At 48.1% G+C, this 19307-nt stretch overlaps 1 protein-coding gene and 1 long non-coding RNA gene across 5 annotated transcripts in view; one reads left to right on the top strand and one right to left on the bottom strand.

Moving 5' to 3' along the window:
• Window positions 1-3099: 3099 nt before the first annotated feature.
• Window positions 3100-19307, top strand: part of MAP1A (microtubule associated protein 1A) — a 36431-nt gene continuing 20223 nt past the window's right edge. The window contains exons 1-2 of one of the 4 annotated variants that reach the window (XM_083587159.1): window positions 3100-3230; window positions 9695-9796. In XM_083587159.1, coding sequence (XP_083443285.1) covers window positions 3101-3230; window positions 9695-9796 — 232 coding nt within the window. In that variant the 5' untranslated portion in view covers window position 3100. Of the gene's footprint in view, window positions 3231-8498; window positions 8638-9286; window positions 9401-9694; window positions 9797-15966; window positions 16092-19307 lie in introns of those variants that run through there. The other 3 variants (XM_083587160.1, XM_083587161.1, XM_083587162.1) reach the window with 3 other exon arrangements.
• Window positions 4622-9673, bottom strand: LOC310749870. Its single transcript, XR_014541851.1, has 4 exons — window positions 9591-9673; window positions 8516-8615; window positions 7076-7157; window positions 4622-4741 (listed from the first exon to the last, which is right to left on the bottom strand). It is a non-coding gene; the product is annotated as an uncharacterized lncRNA (long non-coding RNA).

Here is a 19307-nt window from a genome sequence, read left to right as displayed (position 1 = left end):
GGAGGAGAAGGGCTATGTCTGGTTTTGTCATCAGAGATGTGTTTTGCATCCTAGGAAGAAGCCTTGCCCACCCTGCTCCGGAGACCAGTTTGCAGCCTGTTCCCTTTAAACAAAACACCTGAAGGAGAAAGAAGAAAAGTTAGTCTGTTTCTTAAAATAAATAGAATGTTCTTTACCTGTTAAGAGATGACATTTTTGTTCTATAGTTGGTTTCTCCTGCAATAAATGCTGGTATTCCAAAACTAAAAGAGGCAGAGCTGGGCAGGAACTGCCTTCCTTCTAAGCATTAATTCTCTATGATGCCATTTACTCCTGGAAGAGAAAGAGATGGCTCTGGAACCAGGTCCTGCATGATAGGTAAAACAGGAAATACTGGTCTTTGTACATTGCCTCCATAAATAATTACTTTGAAGAAAAAGCATTTGTTTTTCCAATTAAAATTGAAGCAGTTAGATTTTGGAAGAAATATAGTTAGGCTCGTATTCAATTGCTGCTGAATTCCAGTTCAATCACATTTTGTTTGCTCACTAAGGAGTTTTGTTGGGTAAGAGAAAGAGATTTGTTGAATAAATACAGCCTGATAAAAGGCATGTTTACTTTGAAACCCACTAAAATCAGTGGAACCTGTGTGCAGGTAAATGTCCACATGAGCACAGCCTTAATTGGTCTAGCCTCAGTGTATTCCAGTTAGTAACTTACACACTGCAGGAATGGAGATTCTTGAACTGTGACTGTCAAATAGATAGAGAGAGATAGAGATATATGGACATTTGTGGATTTTTACTTATTTCACATTATTTCCTTCCTCTCCTCTTTTTCTCTAAGGAGCTCAGGCCAAGTTTGAGACTCCTCATACCACCAGAGGTGGACAACCTCTGCCCCTTCATATGATGCTGTACTCCAGCTCCCTGAACAGGGATTTAATCCTGGATCAATACCAGATAGATAATCTATAACTGGAGGCCCCTGTCTTGTCTTTGGTCTGATGCACTGATCAGACACTGATCACAAGGGAACACCAGAGGCCCCATGGTCACCCATCCAGAGGAGCTGGGTGCCCTGATACAGAACATAATTTATTGGTTAATAACAAACTAGGATATAGCAGTAAAGATACTATATAGATATGGACTGTCTAAAAGACTGAGAAAAGCAATAAGATTGGGAGATGGAAAATCAGGAGTACTTAGCTCTTGAAACCATTTGGAGCAAGTTCTTTGCTGTTGGGAACTGTCCTTGGTCCTGCAAGTTCTATTGCTGTCCCTTCCTTTGCTTCCTTGTTTTACAACAAAGATGGTAAATGGGAGGTGTATAATCCAATCACCTGGTGTCTTTTTATTTTCTTCAGAATAGCTGCCACTTTGACTGAAATTGCACTGGTGGACATATGCTATTTGTACCTGTCCCAAGTCGTCTCCCTCTGGCAAAAGGTGTGGGGCAACAGGTATTTACCCTCCTCTCCAGTGGTGCATATGCCAGCATAAGGCAGCCCTGTTCAGGGAAGTTTTTAATGTGTGACATTTTAATGTATTTTTAATCTTTGTTGGAAGCTGCCCAGAATGGCTGGGGAAATCCAGCCGGATGGGCGGGGTACAAAAAAAAATATTATTATTATTATTAGGAATATTCTTACAATTGAGGAAAGGGCAGGGGGAGAGAATTAAAAGCTCTCCCCTCAGTGCTGTTTCCCGGCTTAAATTAGCAGCCCACTTCAGGTTCTTTGAAGAAAAAGAGCTAGAAGTGCCCTGTTGAGGACTCATTTGGTCCAGCATCTGATTTCCCACAGTCGCCCATCAGGTGCCCCAAGGAGTGTCCGACAACAGGCAAAACACAAGGTGATTGTCTTCCATATTTTCTTATTTTCTTATTCCCTTTCAAAGGCATCTGAGTTCTGGTCCATCGCCACACCTATAGTGTGCGATGTTTTACTGTGGTTTTATAATTTTCTAGAAACTGCCCAGAGTGGCTGGGGCAACCCAGTCAGTTGGGTGGAATATAAATAATATTTTTTAAATTAAATTATTGTTGTGGAAGTGAATTCCATCATTTAACTACGTGCCATGTGAAAAATTCTTCCTTTTGTCTGACCTTAATCTTCCAATGTTCAGCTTCACTGTATGTCCCTAGGATCTAGCATTTTGAAAGAAGGCAAAGGGCAGCTGTCCCCTTTCTCCACACCATGTATAATTATCTGTCACTCCTCTGCTGCCTTTCTTCTTTCTAAGCTAAGAAGCCCTCAATGCTCAGCACCACCTTCTGCCCTGCCAAGAACCTGCAGCCCCTTGGGGATGGACACCAGCTGCTAGCGTGGAAGTAAAAGAGGAAGGTCGGGGAACTGGCTGGCAGGGCTGCCCTTCTGAGGGAGGAGGGCTATAGGGTCACCAGCATTGCAGGGGCCCCGCGGGTTGCCGCCCCTCACTCTGCATTGTAGACAGGCGCTGCAGCTGGGGGCCAAGGCAGCTTCCCCACCTCCGCTCGTTTGGAGGCCGCTGGCCTGACTGGGGGGGCAGACCTCGGGCCGGAGGGAGGGATCGCCTTTTCGCGGCAGGCAAAGGGGTTAGCTCTCCCTTGCCCCACCCGATGAAAAGAGGGAAGGGTCGCCCTCATTCTTCGGTGCCGGCTGGGGGTACATCACCGGAGCCCAGCAGCAGGAGCAAAAGCTGGATCAAACCCTGGCGCGTAGGGGAGGGGGCTCCGCTAACAGAGATAAGCGCCTGTTGGGCTGCAGGACAGCGGCTGTGATCGCCTCGGGTCCTGGAAGAAGCGTGTATATCTCTCCAGGAGAGGAGAAGGAAGATGCAATTCCGCCCCGCCCCTCCCAGCCCGTTCGACGCGGGGAGTGGAAAGAGCCCCGCCCCTTCTGTGACTCCGCTCACGCCCTGCTTATTCTAAGCACGCCTAGGTAGGTGGGCGGGGACACCCTCGGGGGGCGGGGCCACGGGAATCCCCGCCCCAGCGCCTCGTGGGGCACGTGCGTTCTGAGGAGCCAATCCGCGCGCGGCCGGCTCTCCCCTTAAGAGGCGCGCGCAGGAGGCTGCTGCAGCATCTGCGGAGTTGGGAACCAGTTGCTATGGGGACGCCGGCGGCCGGTCCTGTCACCATGGAGACGCCGGCGGCGCCCGGCAGCGGGAGGCGGGGGAGGCAGCGGCGGGGCCACGCGGTGCTTGCCGTGATCGGCGAGGTCGGCACCGAGCAAGAGCGGGAAACGCTGCGCCGGAGCCTCGAGCGCGGTAAGGACGGGCGGAGGGAGGGAGGGAGAGGGGGAGGCCTGCCGGAAGCCGCCGCCGCCTGCGCGTTCAGCACCCTGGAGAGGGCCTGCCGTGTCGCCGCCGTTGGGAGCACCTGAGGGGCGCGTGACCGGTTGGATCTGGCCCTGGCGCGGCGCTCCCTGGACCGGAATTCCCCAGAGCGGCGGCGTCCCCATCCCTGGAGAGTCCGTGGCGGGGAGGGGGCGGGACACTGACCGCCAAGAGGAGGAAGGATAAGCCGCCGCCGCTGGACCTGCCCAGGGAGCTCGCTGAGCGGGGCGGCTTCTTCTGGCCGGACCCTTCTCCTTGTCCGCTACCGCCTGGGCAGGAGCCCCCGAGGCGCCGCTCCCTGGAAGATCCACCTGGCGGTCAGTCTTCTTGCTATTTTGATCTTGCCGGTTCGAGAGTAACTGAAGACAAATTTGCTCTGTCATCTATGGGAGAGCCCGGGAACTGTCATCGTTTTCGTCTATTAGTCCTTTCTTCTTAAACTGCTGCAGTGCACAGTAGTACAGGACTGACCAAAGCAGAATTTAGCGGTCCCATAGCTTCTCCTGATCCAGACACTATGTTTGCCTTGTAGCCTAGAATTGTATTAGCCCTTTTAGTAGCGGCATCACATTGCTGGCTCATTTTTAGCTCATGGTGTGCTAAGAAACCTGGCTCTACTGTCGAGCCAGGTGCTTTCCATCCTGCACTTGTGTGTCTTGATTCTCCTACCTAAATGCATAATGTTGCATTTATCTGTGTTGAAATTAAATTTGTTACTTTGATCCAGTTCTTCATCATGCTAGACTCACCTTGAATTTTGTTGGTTTGGTGTTATCTACTGATTTGATGAACATTTTCTCTACTTTTTGTGTCCAAGTCTTTTATACAAAGTTGTTGAGCCACTAGCTACACATCTGCCTAACAGTAGCAGTGTCTTTCATGTGGGGGTGGGGAACCTTCATAGGCAGCATTCTGGGAACTGTTTGCCAAAGGTGGGCAGGACTAGAAGCAAAATGAGCAACAGATGTGACTCTTCTTAGTACAATAGACTACAGCCCTGCCACAATGATTTCCCCACATACCCTTCTCCATCCACTGACACAATTCAAGGGCACATTTCAGCCAGGCAAAAGCCCTATAGGAGGAACTGGATCCAGAGCTCTTGAGGGTTTTGGCTTGGGGAAAGTCTAAAGAGTTGGATAAGGAGTTCTGGAAGTCTCTATTCTGTCCCTGAATCCGAGAGTCCCCAAGCTTAGTCTATCACACATTTTAGCAGCTTGTCAACAAGAATATTGTGGAGGAGCTTGTTGGAAGCCTTGCTGAAAACAAGCTAAACTACATCTTGTACCATCCCCCTGTTCTATCAAGTTAGCTGTAAAAACGGGGAGGTAGATGAAGTTCGTCCTGAATAATTTTTTCTTAAGAAAACTGACTTGTAGTTGTATTTTTATCTGGCACAATGCTGCTGCTGCTTGAACTGGTGGGAATGATGGAGTATAAAGCTAGGAGTAAACAAATACAAAGCATATACTGTAACCATTCCTGCAAAGGGCATAAGGAATGAGACAGTAAGTGCACTCCCAATAAGGCTTTACAGCTGGGGTGGAACCCTTAATGCCCTCTCTCCTCAGGAACTCCAGCCTGGCAGGGGGGAAAGGCATGCAACCCCACTGACCATGTATCCAGGTAAGTGAGGAAGGTTCCCCTTCTCTGCAGCCTGGAGGGTGTGGCTGGTGCTTGCCCAGCTGCTGCCAGCAAAATGTCCCATATTGGCCCTCCCCCAAGAATGCAAATCAGTGTCATGGGATTGACACTGCAGTGCTATTCAAGGACCTCCTAGTTGCAGCTCTGATTTTCAGCAACTTATGGGAAACCCACATCTTTCTTGCTGCACATAAGGGGAGCAGATGGAAGCAAGCTGGCAAGCTTGGAAAGAGGCAGGTAGTGGCTGCTGCTGTTGCTGCTGCGGCTGCTGCTGTGGTGTGTAGTTGGTGCTGCAGTGCAGCTTTCTTTCCTGCTAGTTCCTGGACTTTGTCTCTGCAGTGAGTGTGAAGCAGGAGCAGCATGAAAGTGCCTCCTTAGTGAGCAGGAAGTAGGTGAGGGCTCTTTTCTTACCTGGCATTTTCCAGGAATGGAGTAAAGGCAGCCCTCTTGTCTCTCCTTAGGGTGATATTTGTAGCACCTTGTCAATGTGAATGGGTCATTTCAAGGGAATGAAAGAGGAATTGCCACTGTGGTTGACTCCTCCTTTGGACACATGGAAATCACCTCCTTTTCTTTTATTTTCCTCCCCTGTGGTTGGCTGAATCCTTTTAAAGCAGTCTTACACTGCAGGGTTTTTGGAGAGGGGCTGTCTTTGTAAGTCTGGAAGGGCATTGCTTTATTCTTATTTAATTTCAAAAATGCATATCTCTTGTTTTTAAATTTAAATAATTTCTAAAGCAATGCACAATGCTGGTAAAACAGAGCACAATGTACTGTAAATGGAATAGCACATTATTATTAATTTTTAACTCAAAAGATCAGTGGAAATAAAATAAGTTGGACAGCATAACAAGGAAGATAAAACAGGCTGTACACAATTCAGCAAATAAAATTAAAATGTTGCTCATGAAAAGCTCCTACAAATGAAACAGTCTTTATCTGGCAATGAAAACTTAGCAAACGTGTGGAGCAGCTGTATATGGAGGGCATTGCAGTGATGGGACATAATCTCTCCAGCTACCACCTGCCTTGCTTCTATAGGCAGAGGAAGGTTTGCATAGGAGTGGGTGGTCTTCCAGACACCAAGGTTCTAAGGCATAAATGATTTTAAAGGTTAAGACTAGCAGTTTACCTGGGGAAATAGGAAATCTGGAGCTATTTTTGAACATAATGGTGTGTTCCTCATTACTAGCAGTAACCTAAACTGCAGCATTTTACATTTCTGCATTGTCTTCAAACATAATCTAAAGATAGATGGGCAATAGTGGCAAGGGGTCACAGCTAGTGAACCTGACTAGTCTGATGATGCAGATGCCCCAGGATATCCAAACTATTAGAAGGATTTAACAGCACTCCAAAATTCTGTGCTTGATCCTTAAGGGGTGTATAATCCCATTCAGAACAGGCCAAAACTGTCTTCCTAGCCACATTGTATTTGTTTATTAATTTATTGCATTTATAACTCTCCATTTCCTCCATGGAGTTTGAGGTGGTGTACATCATACCCCAGGGACACGGGTGGCGCTGTGGGTAAAACCTCAGTGCCTAGGACTTGCCGATCCTATGGTCGGCAGTTCGAATCCCCGTGGCGGGGTGAGCTCCCGTCATTCAGTCCCAGCTCCTGCCCACCTAGCAGTTCGAAAGCACCCCTAAGTGCAAGTAGATAAATAGGTACTGCTTTATAGAGGGAAGGTAAATGGCGTTTCCGTGCGCTGCGCTGGTGCTGGCTCGCCAGAGCAGCTTCGTCACGCTGGCCACGTGGCCCAGAAGTGTCTTCGGACAGCGCTGGCTCCCGGCCTCTTAAGCGAGATGAGCACGCAACCCCATAGTCGGTCATGACTGGCCCGTACGGGCAGGGGTACCTTTACCTTTACCTTTTACATCATACCCCTCCTTCTTCATTTAATTCCCACAACAGCCTTGTGAGATAGGTTAGGTTGAGAAGCAGTGATGACCCCTGGTTACCCAGTGAGCATCATGGCCAATTGAGGATTTGAACCCTGGTCTCCCAGGTCCTACTCTGACACTCTAACTTCTATACCATTCTGGCTTAGATGAAATTCCTCTCCACAGCAGTTCTGCCTTGCCTGGACTCACATAGTATATAAGCCCCCATCCAATCCATTACTGACCTCTGACACCTATTCAGAACTACTTGCTCCTCTTGTTCACCTGAAACCAGAACTCTTCCTGCTGGGACTAATGGCTGTACAACTAGAAAAAGAATATGGAATACAATATATGATCACAGCAGTGAGATTTTAATAAGCACAACAAAGACAGAAGAACTTACTATTACCTACTATGAAAGAATGGTTATTGAAATTAATGGATTTGGCTGAGATTGCAAAGTTGACATGTTAGAGAAAAATCATTGTTGACATTTTGAAGACTGAAAAAAGTTGGTTTATGATGGAGTAAGTTTTTGCACAAGCTTTTAAAACTAATAGCTGGAGAATTGGAAGTCTTTTCTTTTTTCCTTCTTTTTCTGTAACTTATTTATTTTAGTGTTTATGTTTAAAAATGCTGGAAATTTAATGTTGAATTCTTTATATTGTTTATTCCTTGTTTGTTTTTCAAGCTTTAATAAAAATAGCTTTTTAAAAAAAACAAAAAACTTTTAGCTCCTCTCCTAAATTCAAGGAAGACTTGAAGGCCCTTGAGGGACGTTTTCCTGATTCCCACTATTTCACTTCATTCATTCCAGCAGCACCATGATAAACTGAATGTTAGGGAACATAATGAGGAAATCTGTTTTGTATGGAGTGTAGATTACAATGTATGCAACTGAAATTAGTGCATATTGTTTGGTCTTAAATTGTTCTGTCATTATCAAATTGAACATGCTTGCTTCTTGTGTGTATGTCTTGTACATTTTAAATAACCTTAAAAACTACAATCCACTAGAGAGCCTGACTTGGGTGGTCTCAGTTTCATTCTTTATTATCCCAGTTCATTTAGTCTTTATTGAAATTGGAATATTCTGTGTACAATTTTGACCAGAACCTGAGGCTGGATAGCCCAGGGTAGAAGAGATGCATTTCATTCAGGGTGCCCCATTGCACTGAAAGGTGTTCTCCCCCCCTTCCTCCCCCCCCGGTCTATTCAAACAAATTAAGCCCAATAGTGTTAGAAAAAACAAATACTTTAGCTCCAGGTCAGTCCCCTGGTACTCCAGGGAGCTTGTGGTCATAAATCTTCAGTAGTCCACTGTAATTTACTTGCAAATAACTTCAAATTGGGTTCTGCTTTGAATACTGTAAAAATATGGGCTGCTGCCTTGGCTGCATCTGGTAGCACTTGCTTGGATGAGTTTCAGTTGTTGCAGCCAGAGGGTGAAGACAGATGCATGGAGAGACAAAGTTTCCCACTTCTGTGCTCTGTTGGAAGCTGCTGCCAAATAAACCTTCCTTGGACCATCACCATGAGCTAAATATAAATCAGCAATCCAATGCAGTAACTAAAAAAGCCAATACAGTTCTAGACTGCATTAACTAATGTATAAAATGTCCACACCACAAAACTAATGATGGCACCCTATTCTGCTTTGGTCAGACCTCATCTAGACCTACCTGTGTCCAGCTGTGGTGGGCACAGCAGCTGAAGGAGTGCCCAACTGGAATGTGCCCAGAAATGGGCAACAAAGATGGTGAGGCCCCTGGGAACCACATCCTATGAGGAAAAGATGAAGGAGGTGGGTATGTTTAGCCAGGAGAAGAGACGATTAAGAGGTGAGATGAGACAAAACTATGTTCATATACTTAAAGAGTGTCACATAGATAATGGAGCAATTTATTTCTCCAGAGAATAGGACCTGAACTAATAGGTTAAAATTATAGGAAACAGGATTTCTACTAACCGTTAGAAAGAGCTTTCAGTGGTGGAAGAGACTGCCTTGGAAGGCTCTCCTTGATTTTTTAGTGCAAGTTGTATGCTCACCCATCATAAATGCTTTAGCAGTAGACTGACAAATGGGGCTGAGCTGAGGTACCTTCCAGTTCTTTGTGTGTCCAGCCTTACTCATTGATACAGGTGCTTGAATTGGTGGTAAGGACCCGGCTCCAAATATTTCTAAATGGTGCTGATGTTATGGACTTCTTTCATCTCACTTCTGACCTATTTTTAGGACTAAAACTGCTTTGGTCAGCAAGGCAACATCGATGAAGCTGATCAGCATTGATGAAGCTGGTCAGTGCAGTGTGCATCACTGCAGTGTAGTATAAATCTGTGCTAAATGTAATAGGACATACACAAGCCCATTCTTCAGCTTTCCATAGTGCCATTTGGCTGAGGCAAACAGTCCCTATGAAGGAATATTCTCTGGACAGTGTGGAAGAAACTCACCTCATGGACCTGAAGGTGACTCCCACCCCACGATGGGGAAGCCACATGGATTACCTGGAGAGGCTAAACTTCTGTTTGGAAGGACAGACTGAGCACCCTGCTGGGATAGGAAGGTGATTAGCCCTCATAGATTACGTGGATTAAAGAGTGAACACTGAGGCTATCAGGATGCTCAGGGGCTTTGGGAAAGTGATTAGGCAGTAGAAGATTGGGCTAGAGTTGGACTCTCATCCAAGGAGCAAAGCATCCAATGCACAGAAAAGGACTCTTGTTCCTACTGGGTGGTCGAACCCACTTCCTCACCCAAGGTACAAGTCAGGCCTGTGTTCCTCAGAATCATAGTGTACACCTTTGGTCTCTTCCAGGAGAGCACATGAACTCATTCCTCTCTCCCTTTCTCTCAACAGGTCTTCGCTCATGGGACATTGACCTCTCTTCCTGTGACCTTAATCAGCAACTGAGACTGTTTGTTACACGTCATCTTGCACATTTTTCATCAGAGGTCAAAGGTCAGTGCCCACCTTGTTTATCTTAATTTTTGAGATTTGCATTTGTGCCCAGAGCTACTGTCAGCCTTGAGGGAGGCTTCTGGGGTGATGTGCTGTCTCCTGGTGGCTTCAGAAATAGGAGCAGAGCTCTGCCTGCTGACATCCTTACTCTTTCCTAGAGTGCACTGGGATGCTAGTGGCATCTGACCCAGCTCCAAGGGAGAGTCTATGGGGCACAATGGGCTCCTCCAAGTTGGGGGAGGGAATCCAAGTTGGGGGCTAGGAAGCAGCCTCAGGCTGCAGTCGCAGCACCATGGACAGCTCCAAACTGGCAGCTTGGAGATGCTGCACTCCACTGACATTTTATGTTTGTATAGGGCTGGGGTCCTCAAACTTTTTAAACAGGGGGCCAGTTCACTGTCCCTCAGACACTGTTGGGCGCCGGACTATAGTTTGGAAAAAAACACGAACAAATTCCTATGCACACTGCAAGTATTTTATTTGTAGTGCACAAAAAACAGGAAAAAACAATACAATATTTAAAATGAAGAACAATTTTAATCAACATAAACAAGCCAGGCCCAAGCTGGGGGTGAGGTGGGGTAGAGGGATCCCCTCTCGAAGTTCCTGCATTTGCATATAATATTTTGGGGTTAGGCCACCGAAGGCTACGAAAATGTGCTGTTACACACAAACTCCCATTTCAATACACACACCTTTGAAGGGGAAAGGGCGAGATATCCCTGTGGGAGCAAGAGGGAGGGAAAGAGATGCCTGCTATTCCACCCCAAGGCTATGGCAGTCGAGGGCTGACAGTGGAGACCACGCAGCTTGTCAGCAGGGGGCCTGAGCAGCATTGGGGAAGGGGGGTGTTTGCTCCACACAACCTCCCACCCAACAGCACCCCCTAAACATCCGGCTCGCCCCCTCCCCTTTCCTGACCGTTAGGAGGGAAGTGGTTGTGGAAGGGGGGAGAACCCTCCTCACCTTTCCTCCCCCACCCCCCCAAAATAAAACACCTGCCCATTCAAGTGAGGGGGGGATGAGGAGGTGAGCCCCCCCCCTGCTTCTCCTCACAGGAAGGAGGCTCCACTGCCACTGCATGGTCCGGCCCCACTGTGCCCCCACCACCGTTCGCAGGAGGAGGGCAGCCCAGCTGAGGAGGAGTGGGAGGGCTGAAGCAGGCAGCAGGTGCCTCATAAACACCCTCCTTCCCTCCCCTCCGCTGCTTCCTCTTCTCTTTTGGGTTCTGCAATGGCTGGGCAAGTTGGATTTAGGACCCTGGCGGGCCGGATCTGACCCATGGACCGTAGTTTGAGGACCCCTGGTCTTGGGCCAGATCTCCACACTCCTTCAGTCTCTCCCCCAGATCCTCAAGAGTGGAGACTCCCTGAAGCCAGTCCTTTGGCCTGGATCCCACCTATCACCCCTGTTACCTTGAGAGTGGCTGGGGTAACCGAATCCAGATGAGTGGCATATAAATAAATTATTATTATTATTATTGTTATTATTATTATCATCATCATCATCCTCTCCCGCTTTCTGTATCGCCCGTGCTTGAGAGTGGGGTAGGGGTGGGGTGTCAAGGGTTCCTTGTGGGAATCAGGCTCCGGAAGTGCCATCTTTGTGGAGTTGTCTGTGACAGGGCGGTCAGATACAGACTAAGGCTCATTGTTGGGAATTGAAGTTTAGCCCCTTTTCTGTTTGTATTCCTGCTATGCCTGGTGCAGCAGGCTTCTCCACTTCTGCTTCAAGATTCCTGGTAACGGCTTGGGTTCAGGGTCATGGTAGGCATCCTGAGGAGACGGAAGCAGGGTGTTGGCAGCTTCTTCTGAGCCAACATCTCCTACAACCAGTGCTCAGTTCTGGCACCTCTCAGGTGGGCCCATTGCCATTATAAGAGAACAAGGGGAGGTGTTCCTGGTGAGTTCCGGCACCTCTTTTTCTAGAAAAATAGCACTGCCTACAACTATTCTTTTTTTCTTTTTCTAAATAAAGCTGAAGCTGCTGCCCTGGTCAGTGCTCTCCCTGCCCCAAGATGCAGCCTGAAATTGGGCATCCTTCAGGATGGTGCCAAAAGGCCCTTGGCCTTGTAGGAATAAAGAGAGAAGGGTGGAAAGATCAATTTAGATATCATCAGCATAACACCATAGAGGTAGCCTAGAAGAAACAAAAGGGAGGAGGCTGAGAACAGAGAACTATCAAGTCTCCAAATGGAAGGAGAAACCTGAGAAGAGGTAGCCATGGAAAAGAGACTTCAAAACCACAGGAGTTAATTCATGGAAGGATGTTACTACATCTCAAAGAGCAAACTGAACTAAGAAAGAAAGAGATGTCAACAAAGAGTGTTGCACTTCCAAGAGTGTGCACTGCCACAACACTCTTTGTTGACGTCTCATTTATTTTTCTAAGCTCTGGTGACTGACATCCACTTCTTTACATGCAACCATGGTCAGTGCTGACAAAAGAATTGGGGAAGCAGCTTGTTTAAAGCAAGGCGGGACAACCCTGAAGAATGCAAGAAGTCAGAGATGCAGGAAAAGATGTGAACAGGCCTGTCTCCTGGTGCTTTCCCTTCATGGAAGGATAGCAAGAGAGTCAGGAGTTTGTGTGCAGCTCATTACCCATGGTATCCTGGCCTTTGGTTCATGGCTAGATCTACACAGAGTTCAATCTTGCGTCTAACAGGTTCTGGGCTGCAAGATCCCTGGAGATTTCAGCTCATGTGTCATCACCTCTTTAACATTTCAAAGTCTCCATGCAAGTCAATGGAACAGGAGGCTTCTGTAGGATGAGTTTTATGGGTAGGAGAGGATCTATTAACTGCAATTTATCCCTTCTGGCTCCCACGTGTGTAGGTTGAACAGAGTTTTAAAATCCCATCCTTGGCAGCAAAAATTTAAAGCATAAGAATTAGGCTGTAGAATCATAGAATTGTAAAGTTGGAAGGAATCCCAAGGGTCATCCATGACAGATGGTCATCCAACCTCTGCTTAAAAAGCTCCATAGAAGGAGGGTCTACTTTAATGCCTACTTTTAAAGTCCACAGTAAAGCCTACTTTTGAGCAAGTTCAGCTATGAAATAACCTGGTTTTCTGTTTCTTACCCCACTTAAAGAATCAAGAAACAACTTGTAAAGTAAGTTTAAAACAAGATTTACTTACTTTATAACCTTCCACTGGTTCACAGTAAAGGCAGCAGTAAAAACTATGCAGGTAAAACATGTATTCATATCTACAGTATAACCAGCCTCAGCCATGTGCCCAAAGCTTTATATGTATCCAAAGCTTGTCAAAGAAAGAAAGGGAGGGAGGAAGAAGCAGGAAATGCTGCATGCGCCTTCTACAGCAGAGGAGGGGGAAATGTCTACCAATTGTATTTCTATGGTCTGAGCATCTGCCTGTCAACAATACAGCTCTGTGGTGTTAGCCCCTTCTCATGCTAACTAGCAAGAATATGTATTTCTAAGGTTTGGCTGCTAATGTCCCACATCTACTACACGCAGCCGAGTGCTTGGCTAGGCCACGATGGAGAGCTGAGTGTATCACAGATTTGCTGCAACCTGACAAATATGAGAATCCAAATCTGTCTCAGCCCTGCTGGTGACCTGAAATATTAAGAGCATTGAAGGTCTGCCATACACTACTCTGTCCTGCCACAGTCTTCCAGTCAGCAATAGGGGTATAACAGTGAGCTGCTCCTTGTTTTAATACTTCCCAGCTCAATCTGCAATGCAAGCATAAAATGATGGATATCATGGCAAAAGTGTAAGCTGCACTCTCAGCTTCCACCCAACCTGCAACAGGGCCCAACAGCTGTGGACAAGTATTAGACCCCTATTTTTGGAAACCGTAGGATTCAGTGTGAGCTGCGCTGCCACTCCCTGCTAGCCACAACCCCTGCCAAGGGGTTAATGAACAGTATTTGCTTTGGAGTTTGTATTAGCAGAGATAATTTAAAAATGTTTCACACTAAATAAGAAATGAATTTGCAATAAAGGAAAGAGTTTCTGCTCTAACATTTTTTTGGAGGGTGGATGGACACACTGCTGCCCAAATCTATCTATATTAAAATATTGGACTTCTCCATTAATTTCTATAGGTCACTCTTACTTTCATCCCTCGAGCAATTTAGCCTATCAACACAATGGTCATCTCTTTCCTTTCTGTATCTGGGTGTCTCTCTTTTGCTGGAAAAAGTGGAGTGAAATGGATCAAGAGAGACTGGAGGAGGAGACAGCAGCACAGAGGCCAAGCTGCCCACCTCCTACTCTCCTTATGCCTTATTTGCCAACTGACCACAGGTTCCGTGGATATGAAGCAATCTGAAATCTGAATTTAATCTGTGGAAATCTGAATTTAAGACTGGAAAACTGATAAACTGAAATAATGATACCCACCAATCCCTAGTGGATGGTGCTGTTTTGCCTTCATGCAGATCTGTACTCACCCCTGATCTTTGCAAAGAGAGGGAAGGAGGATGACACACCTATACAATGTTTATTGGGGAGTTGGGGTGAAGTAATATTTTTTGCAATTGTTGTTTCTTATGAGATAAGCCAGTATCACATGCTTCCATATAGAACCTCCCTGGATTGTGTACTCATTGCAGCTCAGTACATGCACTTCCAAGTCAGTTATAGGCACCTGTCAACTCCTGTAGGTGAGGCATGAAATTTTCCCTATTACTCTCTTGCATGAAGAGGCTGGAATTCCATTATATACAAAGCCCTTCTAAGACACAATTGTATTTCCCAAGCTGAAAATCGCACCTCTGCCCTCACAGGCACCAAGTTTTTATGTGCTGGTCATCTGTCAGGAATCAGCTGGATATCCTGTTCTGTAGATGTCTTAATTTCCTGGAGTTTTGCTGCATTCGCTGGAATGCATTATACTGATGGAGATGATGTCCCAGTCTCCCTGTTCAGCTTTCTCAGTGCTGGACAGAGAAGTACAACTCAAGTGTGTTTGCCACTGCTAGAGATATTCTGGGACAATATCTGATCTTCCACATCTTGAGTAAGATGAGCAGGCCAGCCTCTACACAAAAGAAGAATAAGACCTCAGAAATGGCAGCATTAAGAATTAGTGTTTTTTAATGGTGATTTCTTAATGGTGGTGCTACATGTAAATTAATTAATCGGTAAGAACAGCAACATTTTAACTGCTTTCCTGTTCTTGTTAACCTTAGCAGAAGTAGTCCACTAAATGCATCCCTTGCCTGGACCAGGTTGGACATCTCCCTAGATACCTTAATTTAGACCAGGTTTGAGTTGGGCTTGACAGGCAGGAGTGGCCAAGCATATACTAGGCCTGGCCAATTGAAAGGCTTCCTGTTGCCAATTGCTCTGAATGTGGCAACCCCTCCGCTTCCTTCCAGGCCAGCAAATCCTTCCAACAGCCATGAACAGCACTCCCAGGCCAGAGTGGCTTCCTAGCCACGGAAGTGGAACTTCTTGCTTCAAGCCCCCAAACTCCTCCCATCTCTCTTGTCTTTTTATTTATGACCAGCCTGGCAGAGCTTAGCAGACCCTCCGGGCAGCAACTGGGGTTAAGAGGACCTGTAATTCATTTCGGTTCTCTTAATCATATGGGATCTGTATGTTCATTTCCAGGCCCAAGATGATGACCAAGCATGGTTTAATGATGGGAGGATGCCTCCTGTTGTGGTTCCCTTTGGGCACCAAATGGTGACACTGGATGTATGCTGAAGCACATCCAAATGGGGGCTCAGCTCAGGCATGCCAAATCCTGCTCCCCGCAAAAAAACAATTCTCTCTGCAGATGGGCATCATTTTCTTGTGTGGAAACAGCTCCCCACATTTCCCAGGGTATTTGGCTTCTCTTCCATTTTCACAGCCGCCCGTTTCGGTGACTTGGGAGGAAGCCCCATTGGAAACAACGGGACTTAATTTGGAGACGACTTGATGCATCCTCTAGAACAGCACTTGCGGGCTCCCCTTCCCCAGGTCTTGCAGGAGGGAAGTGGAGTGGCTTCTTTTGCATCCACAACCTGAGCGAGCTCCCGTCCTGGGGAAGAGCCGTGCAACGCCCCCCACTTCCAGCCCTCTCTTGCCCCTTTCCTCCTCAGTCGTGCGCTTGGGCAGTTCGGAGGCCTTGGGCCTTGCCGCGGCTCACGAGGGGTTAAGGCTGGCGGGGAGGGGGGGAGCAGCTCCGCCCCCTCCTCCTCCCCCCCACTTCGCCGCCGCCGCCGCCGCCGCTTTGCACTGACAGCAGCTGCCTGGCGCAGCCCAGGCCCAGCCGGCATCGTCGCGGAGGGCAGCCGAGGGCGGAGGGACGCGTCGCCACCTCACCGGGTACGTGCATGGGGTGGGGGGAGCGGGGATGGGGCCGGCCGCAGCCGGCCAGAGGGGTGGGATCCTGGGAGGACGAGGGTGGCCAAAGCCCTCCGCGCATCGCACGGGCCGAGAGGAGGCCCGTCGGGGGACGGAAGGGGGGCTGCACCCCGCATGCCCGACCTCCGGAAGGGAGCGGAGGGAGGGGGCGCAGCAGCATCCTCATCCGCAGCTGCTGCCCGCTTCCCCCCCCCACCCCGGCTTCATTGCTTCCCCCCGCGGGGACGTGCCCCGAGGGGTATCCCTGCCCGGGGCGGGGGGGACTGGTCTTGGGCAGATGGGCCAGCTAGCCCTCCTGGGACTGGAAGGCGGAGGCACTGGTACTTTTGCTCCGGAGGGGGCAGCTCGCGGGCTGGCTGGCTAGCCTGCCCACCAAGGCCTCCGGGAAAGGGTCCGGCCAGCGCCCCCTTTCGCCTTTGCCGGGGAGGGGGGACGCGGTGGCGGAGGCTCTTGAGCGCGCACGCGAGGCGCGCACACTGCGGCAAATTTTGCAGCTGGCGCCCGCCTGCTCCAAGTGCCGCGTGGGGTGGGGGTGGGGGGCGCAGGGAGTCAGCTTGGCGGCCTCCGGCCTGCCGGACCCCTTGGGAGCACGCCTCCTCCGGGACCAGCCCCCGCCTTCTCAGACACCGATGCTTCCAGAAGCGGTGCGGGAGGGGGGATGTTCTCCGAGAGCTCTTGAACGCTGCCGGAGATGCCCTCGTTGGATTGGAAAGAAGCACTGCCCGAGGGGATGGGCTGCCCCCCCCCGCACATGCTTTCTTCTGGCCTGCTTGATCCAGCCCCCGTCGTTCCCCGCGTTGTTGCTTAGATGTCTTAGCTTAGTCCCGTGGAGTTCCCCTTCTTCTTCCAACATGGGTGCCCCACCCTCTCCTACCAGTGACCATGCCAGCAGCACGGTGCTGCTGAGGCTGAGGCCGGACTGAGTGCCGACCATCATCTTGTCTGCCAGTCAGGTCAAGCTCGCTCGGGCTCTCTCTCTCTCTCTCTCTCTCTCTCTCTCTCCCTCTCTGACCCATCCCATCCCAGTCCACTGCCTCTTGGAAGCCCCTTCCCACATCAAGGGTCCTAAGCACTTTAGAGGAGCCCTGCAGCTGCAAGATCAGGCCTAAGGGGGCTCAGCTGGTTCTGTACTCCGTTCTCACAGTGGCCAAGCAGATGCCCCAAGGGGAAGCTCAAAAGCAGGACAAGAGACAGTGCTCCTCCACATTTCCTCAGCATCCTGACCCTGGAGGGAGAACACAGCCATTTGCACTTGCACTAATTGGTAACCTTATCCCCCTCCATGAAGTTATCCACTCCTCTTTTGAAGTTTTCCCCATTTGTGGCCACCATCACTGCCTCCCCTAGGAGTCAATTTCAGGGTTTAACTCTGTGCTGCTGTGTGAAGCAGTCCTTCCTTTTGTCTGGCCTGGACCATCCTGGCTGAGCCAAAGAAAGGAGGCCCCAGAAGCCTCCTGCTGATGGAAGGCTTTTCTTCCTGCATGTGGACAATCTGTGAAAGTCACTATCTGAAGCTACTGGAACATCTGTCTAAGAACAAATCAGTGGGGCTTAAAGGTGCTTAGCTTTGACTGGATTGTGCCCTAAGCAAGGCATTATCTTTATTGGATCAGCTGGCTGGTATGGAGGAGATACAGGCTTTTGAGTCATACAACCCTCTTTATCAGGCACAATGGAATGGAAGCCAAATCTTGGGGTGGGATGCTGCTTCCTCATGCAGAAGCTTCCAGTGGCATCCTGTGGCCATCCATTGCAAACGCTTCAACACTAGAGAAGAAAATCAATTTGAATGCCAAAGGTTGCAGGGCATTACAGAGAGCCGGGAGGCCTGGTTGCAACCCTATGCTTGGCTACTCAGAAGTAAGCCACATTGAGTTATCTGGAACTTACTTCCAGGTAAGTGTGTGTAGGACTGAATTCTTAATCTTCCTTCAGACATAAAGGCCAAAGTGCAGTGCAATTACCTCTGAGGGTAAGGACTGGGTTAGTTATGCAGAAGGATACAGCCAGAGTTTGCATCCAGAATGGCCTCCCTGCTTCTCCAGCTCTGAAAGGTGTAGTAGTGCCTCAGTCGTTAGATCACCTCCTTTGTCTGCAAAAGGTCCCAGGCTCAGTCCTTGATGACATCTCCAGGTAGACCTGGGAATGTCCCCTATCTGACATCCTGCAGTCTCATTGCTGCCAGTCAGTGTATAAAAAACTGAGTTTGATGGACCCCATTGGTCTGGTTCCGTATAAGGCAACTGCTTCCACTGCGGTTCCAAAGTAGCCAGAGTAGACCCAGTGTAGGAGGCCAACCTGCTATGCAAATTTTGGAGTGGAATTTGCACCCCAGATGCAAATAATTTTGCATTCCCAAAGGCACACCTCATGGAGTTCTGGAGGAGAGACTCATTTCCTGTACTTGATCATTTTAAGGCTGCTTTCTTCATGGTATTTTTTAAAACTTTGTATTATTTCCCTAAGCTACAGAGTAATTCCCAATAGAACAAGTAAATAAGAATCCATAAAAAACACAGTCCATTAAAAGAACAAATCACTAAGCAACATTTTATAGCAGCAATCGAGCCTCTCCTCCAAATGCCCTCCAAGAAGATGTACCCTCTTAAAATGCTCGTAGCTACCTTGAAAGACTGCACGGAAAAGAAAGAAAGGGAGACTTTCCCTAAGTATATGATAAAGTACTAGAACTGGGTTTTGTTCCTAAAGTCCCAAAATAGTTTTGTATTTTGCAGCCAACTGAGGAGAATTTAAATTTTAAAACTTTAAATGGAGTTACAAGTACATAAGATGTCTAGGCCAGCATCTTGTTTCTTAGTGGTCCAGCCCCAGGTATTCAGAATCTTTTGATCATGGAGGTTTGTGTACAGCCAGCCTGACTGGTAGCCATAAAGAGCGTTCATGGATTTGTTTAATAATTCTCCTTCAGCGCCATCTACATTGGTGAACATCTTGGGACATCAAATTCCATGGCTCCACTATATATTTTGGGAAGAAGTCCTTCCTTTTGTCTGTCCTGAATCACACAACATTCAGCCTTATCGAATGACCCCGCTGGTTTCTACTATCATGAGAAAGGAAGAAAAACTTCTCTGTATCTAATTTTGCCATACCATGCTGAATTTTATATCTCTTTAGCACTTTCTTTCTCTCTCTCTCTCTCTCTCTCTCTCTCTC

Source organism: Podarcis filfolensis (assembly GCF_964270895.1).
Source record: "Podarcis filfolensis genome assembly, chromosome: 14".
Classification (NCBI taxonomy): domain Eukaryota; kingdom Metazoa; phylum Chordata; class Lepidosauria; order Squamata; family Lacertidae; genus Podarcis; species Podarcis filfolensis.
The sequence above is the reverse complement of the archived record's forward strand: the minus strand, read 5'-3'. Positions and strand labels throughout refer to the sequence as shown.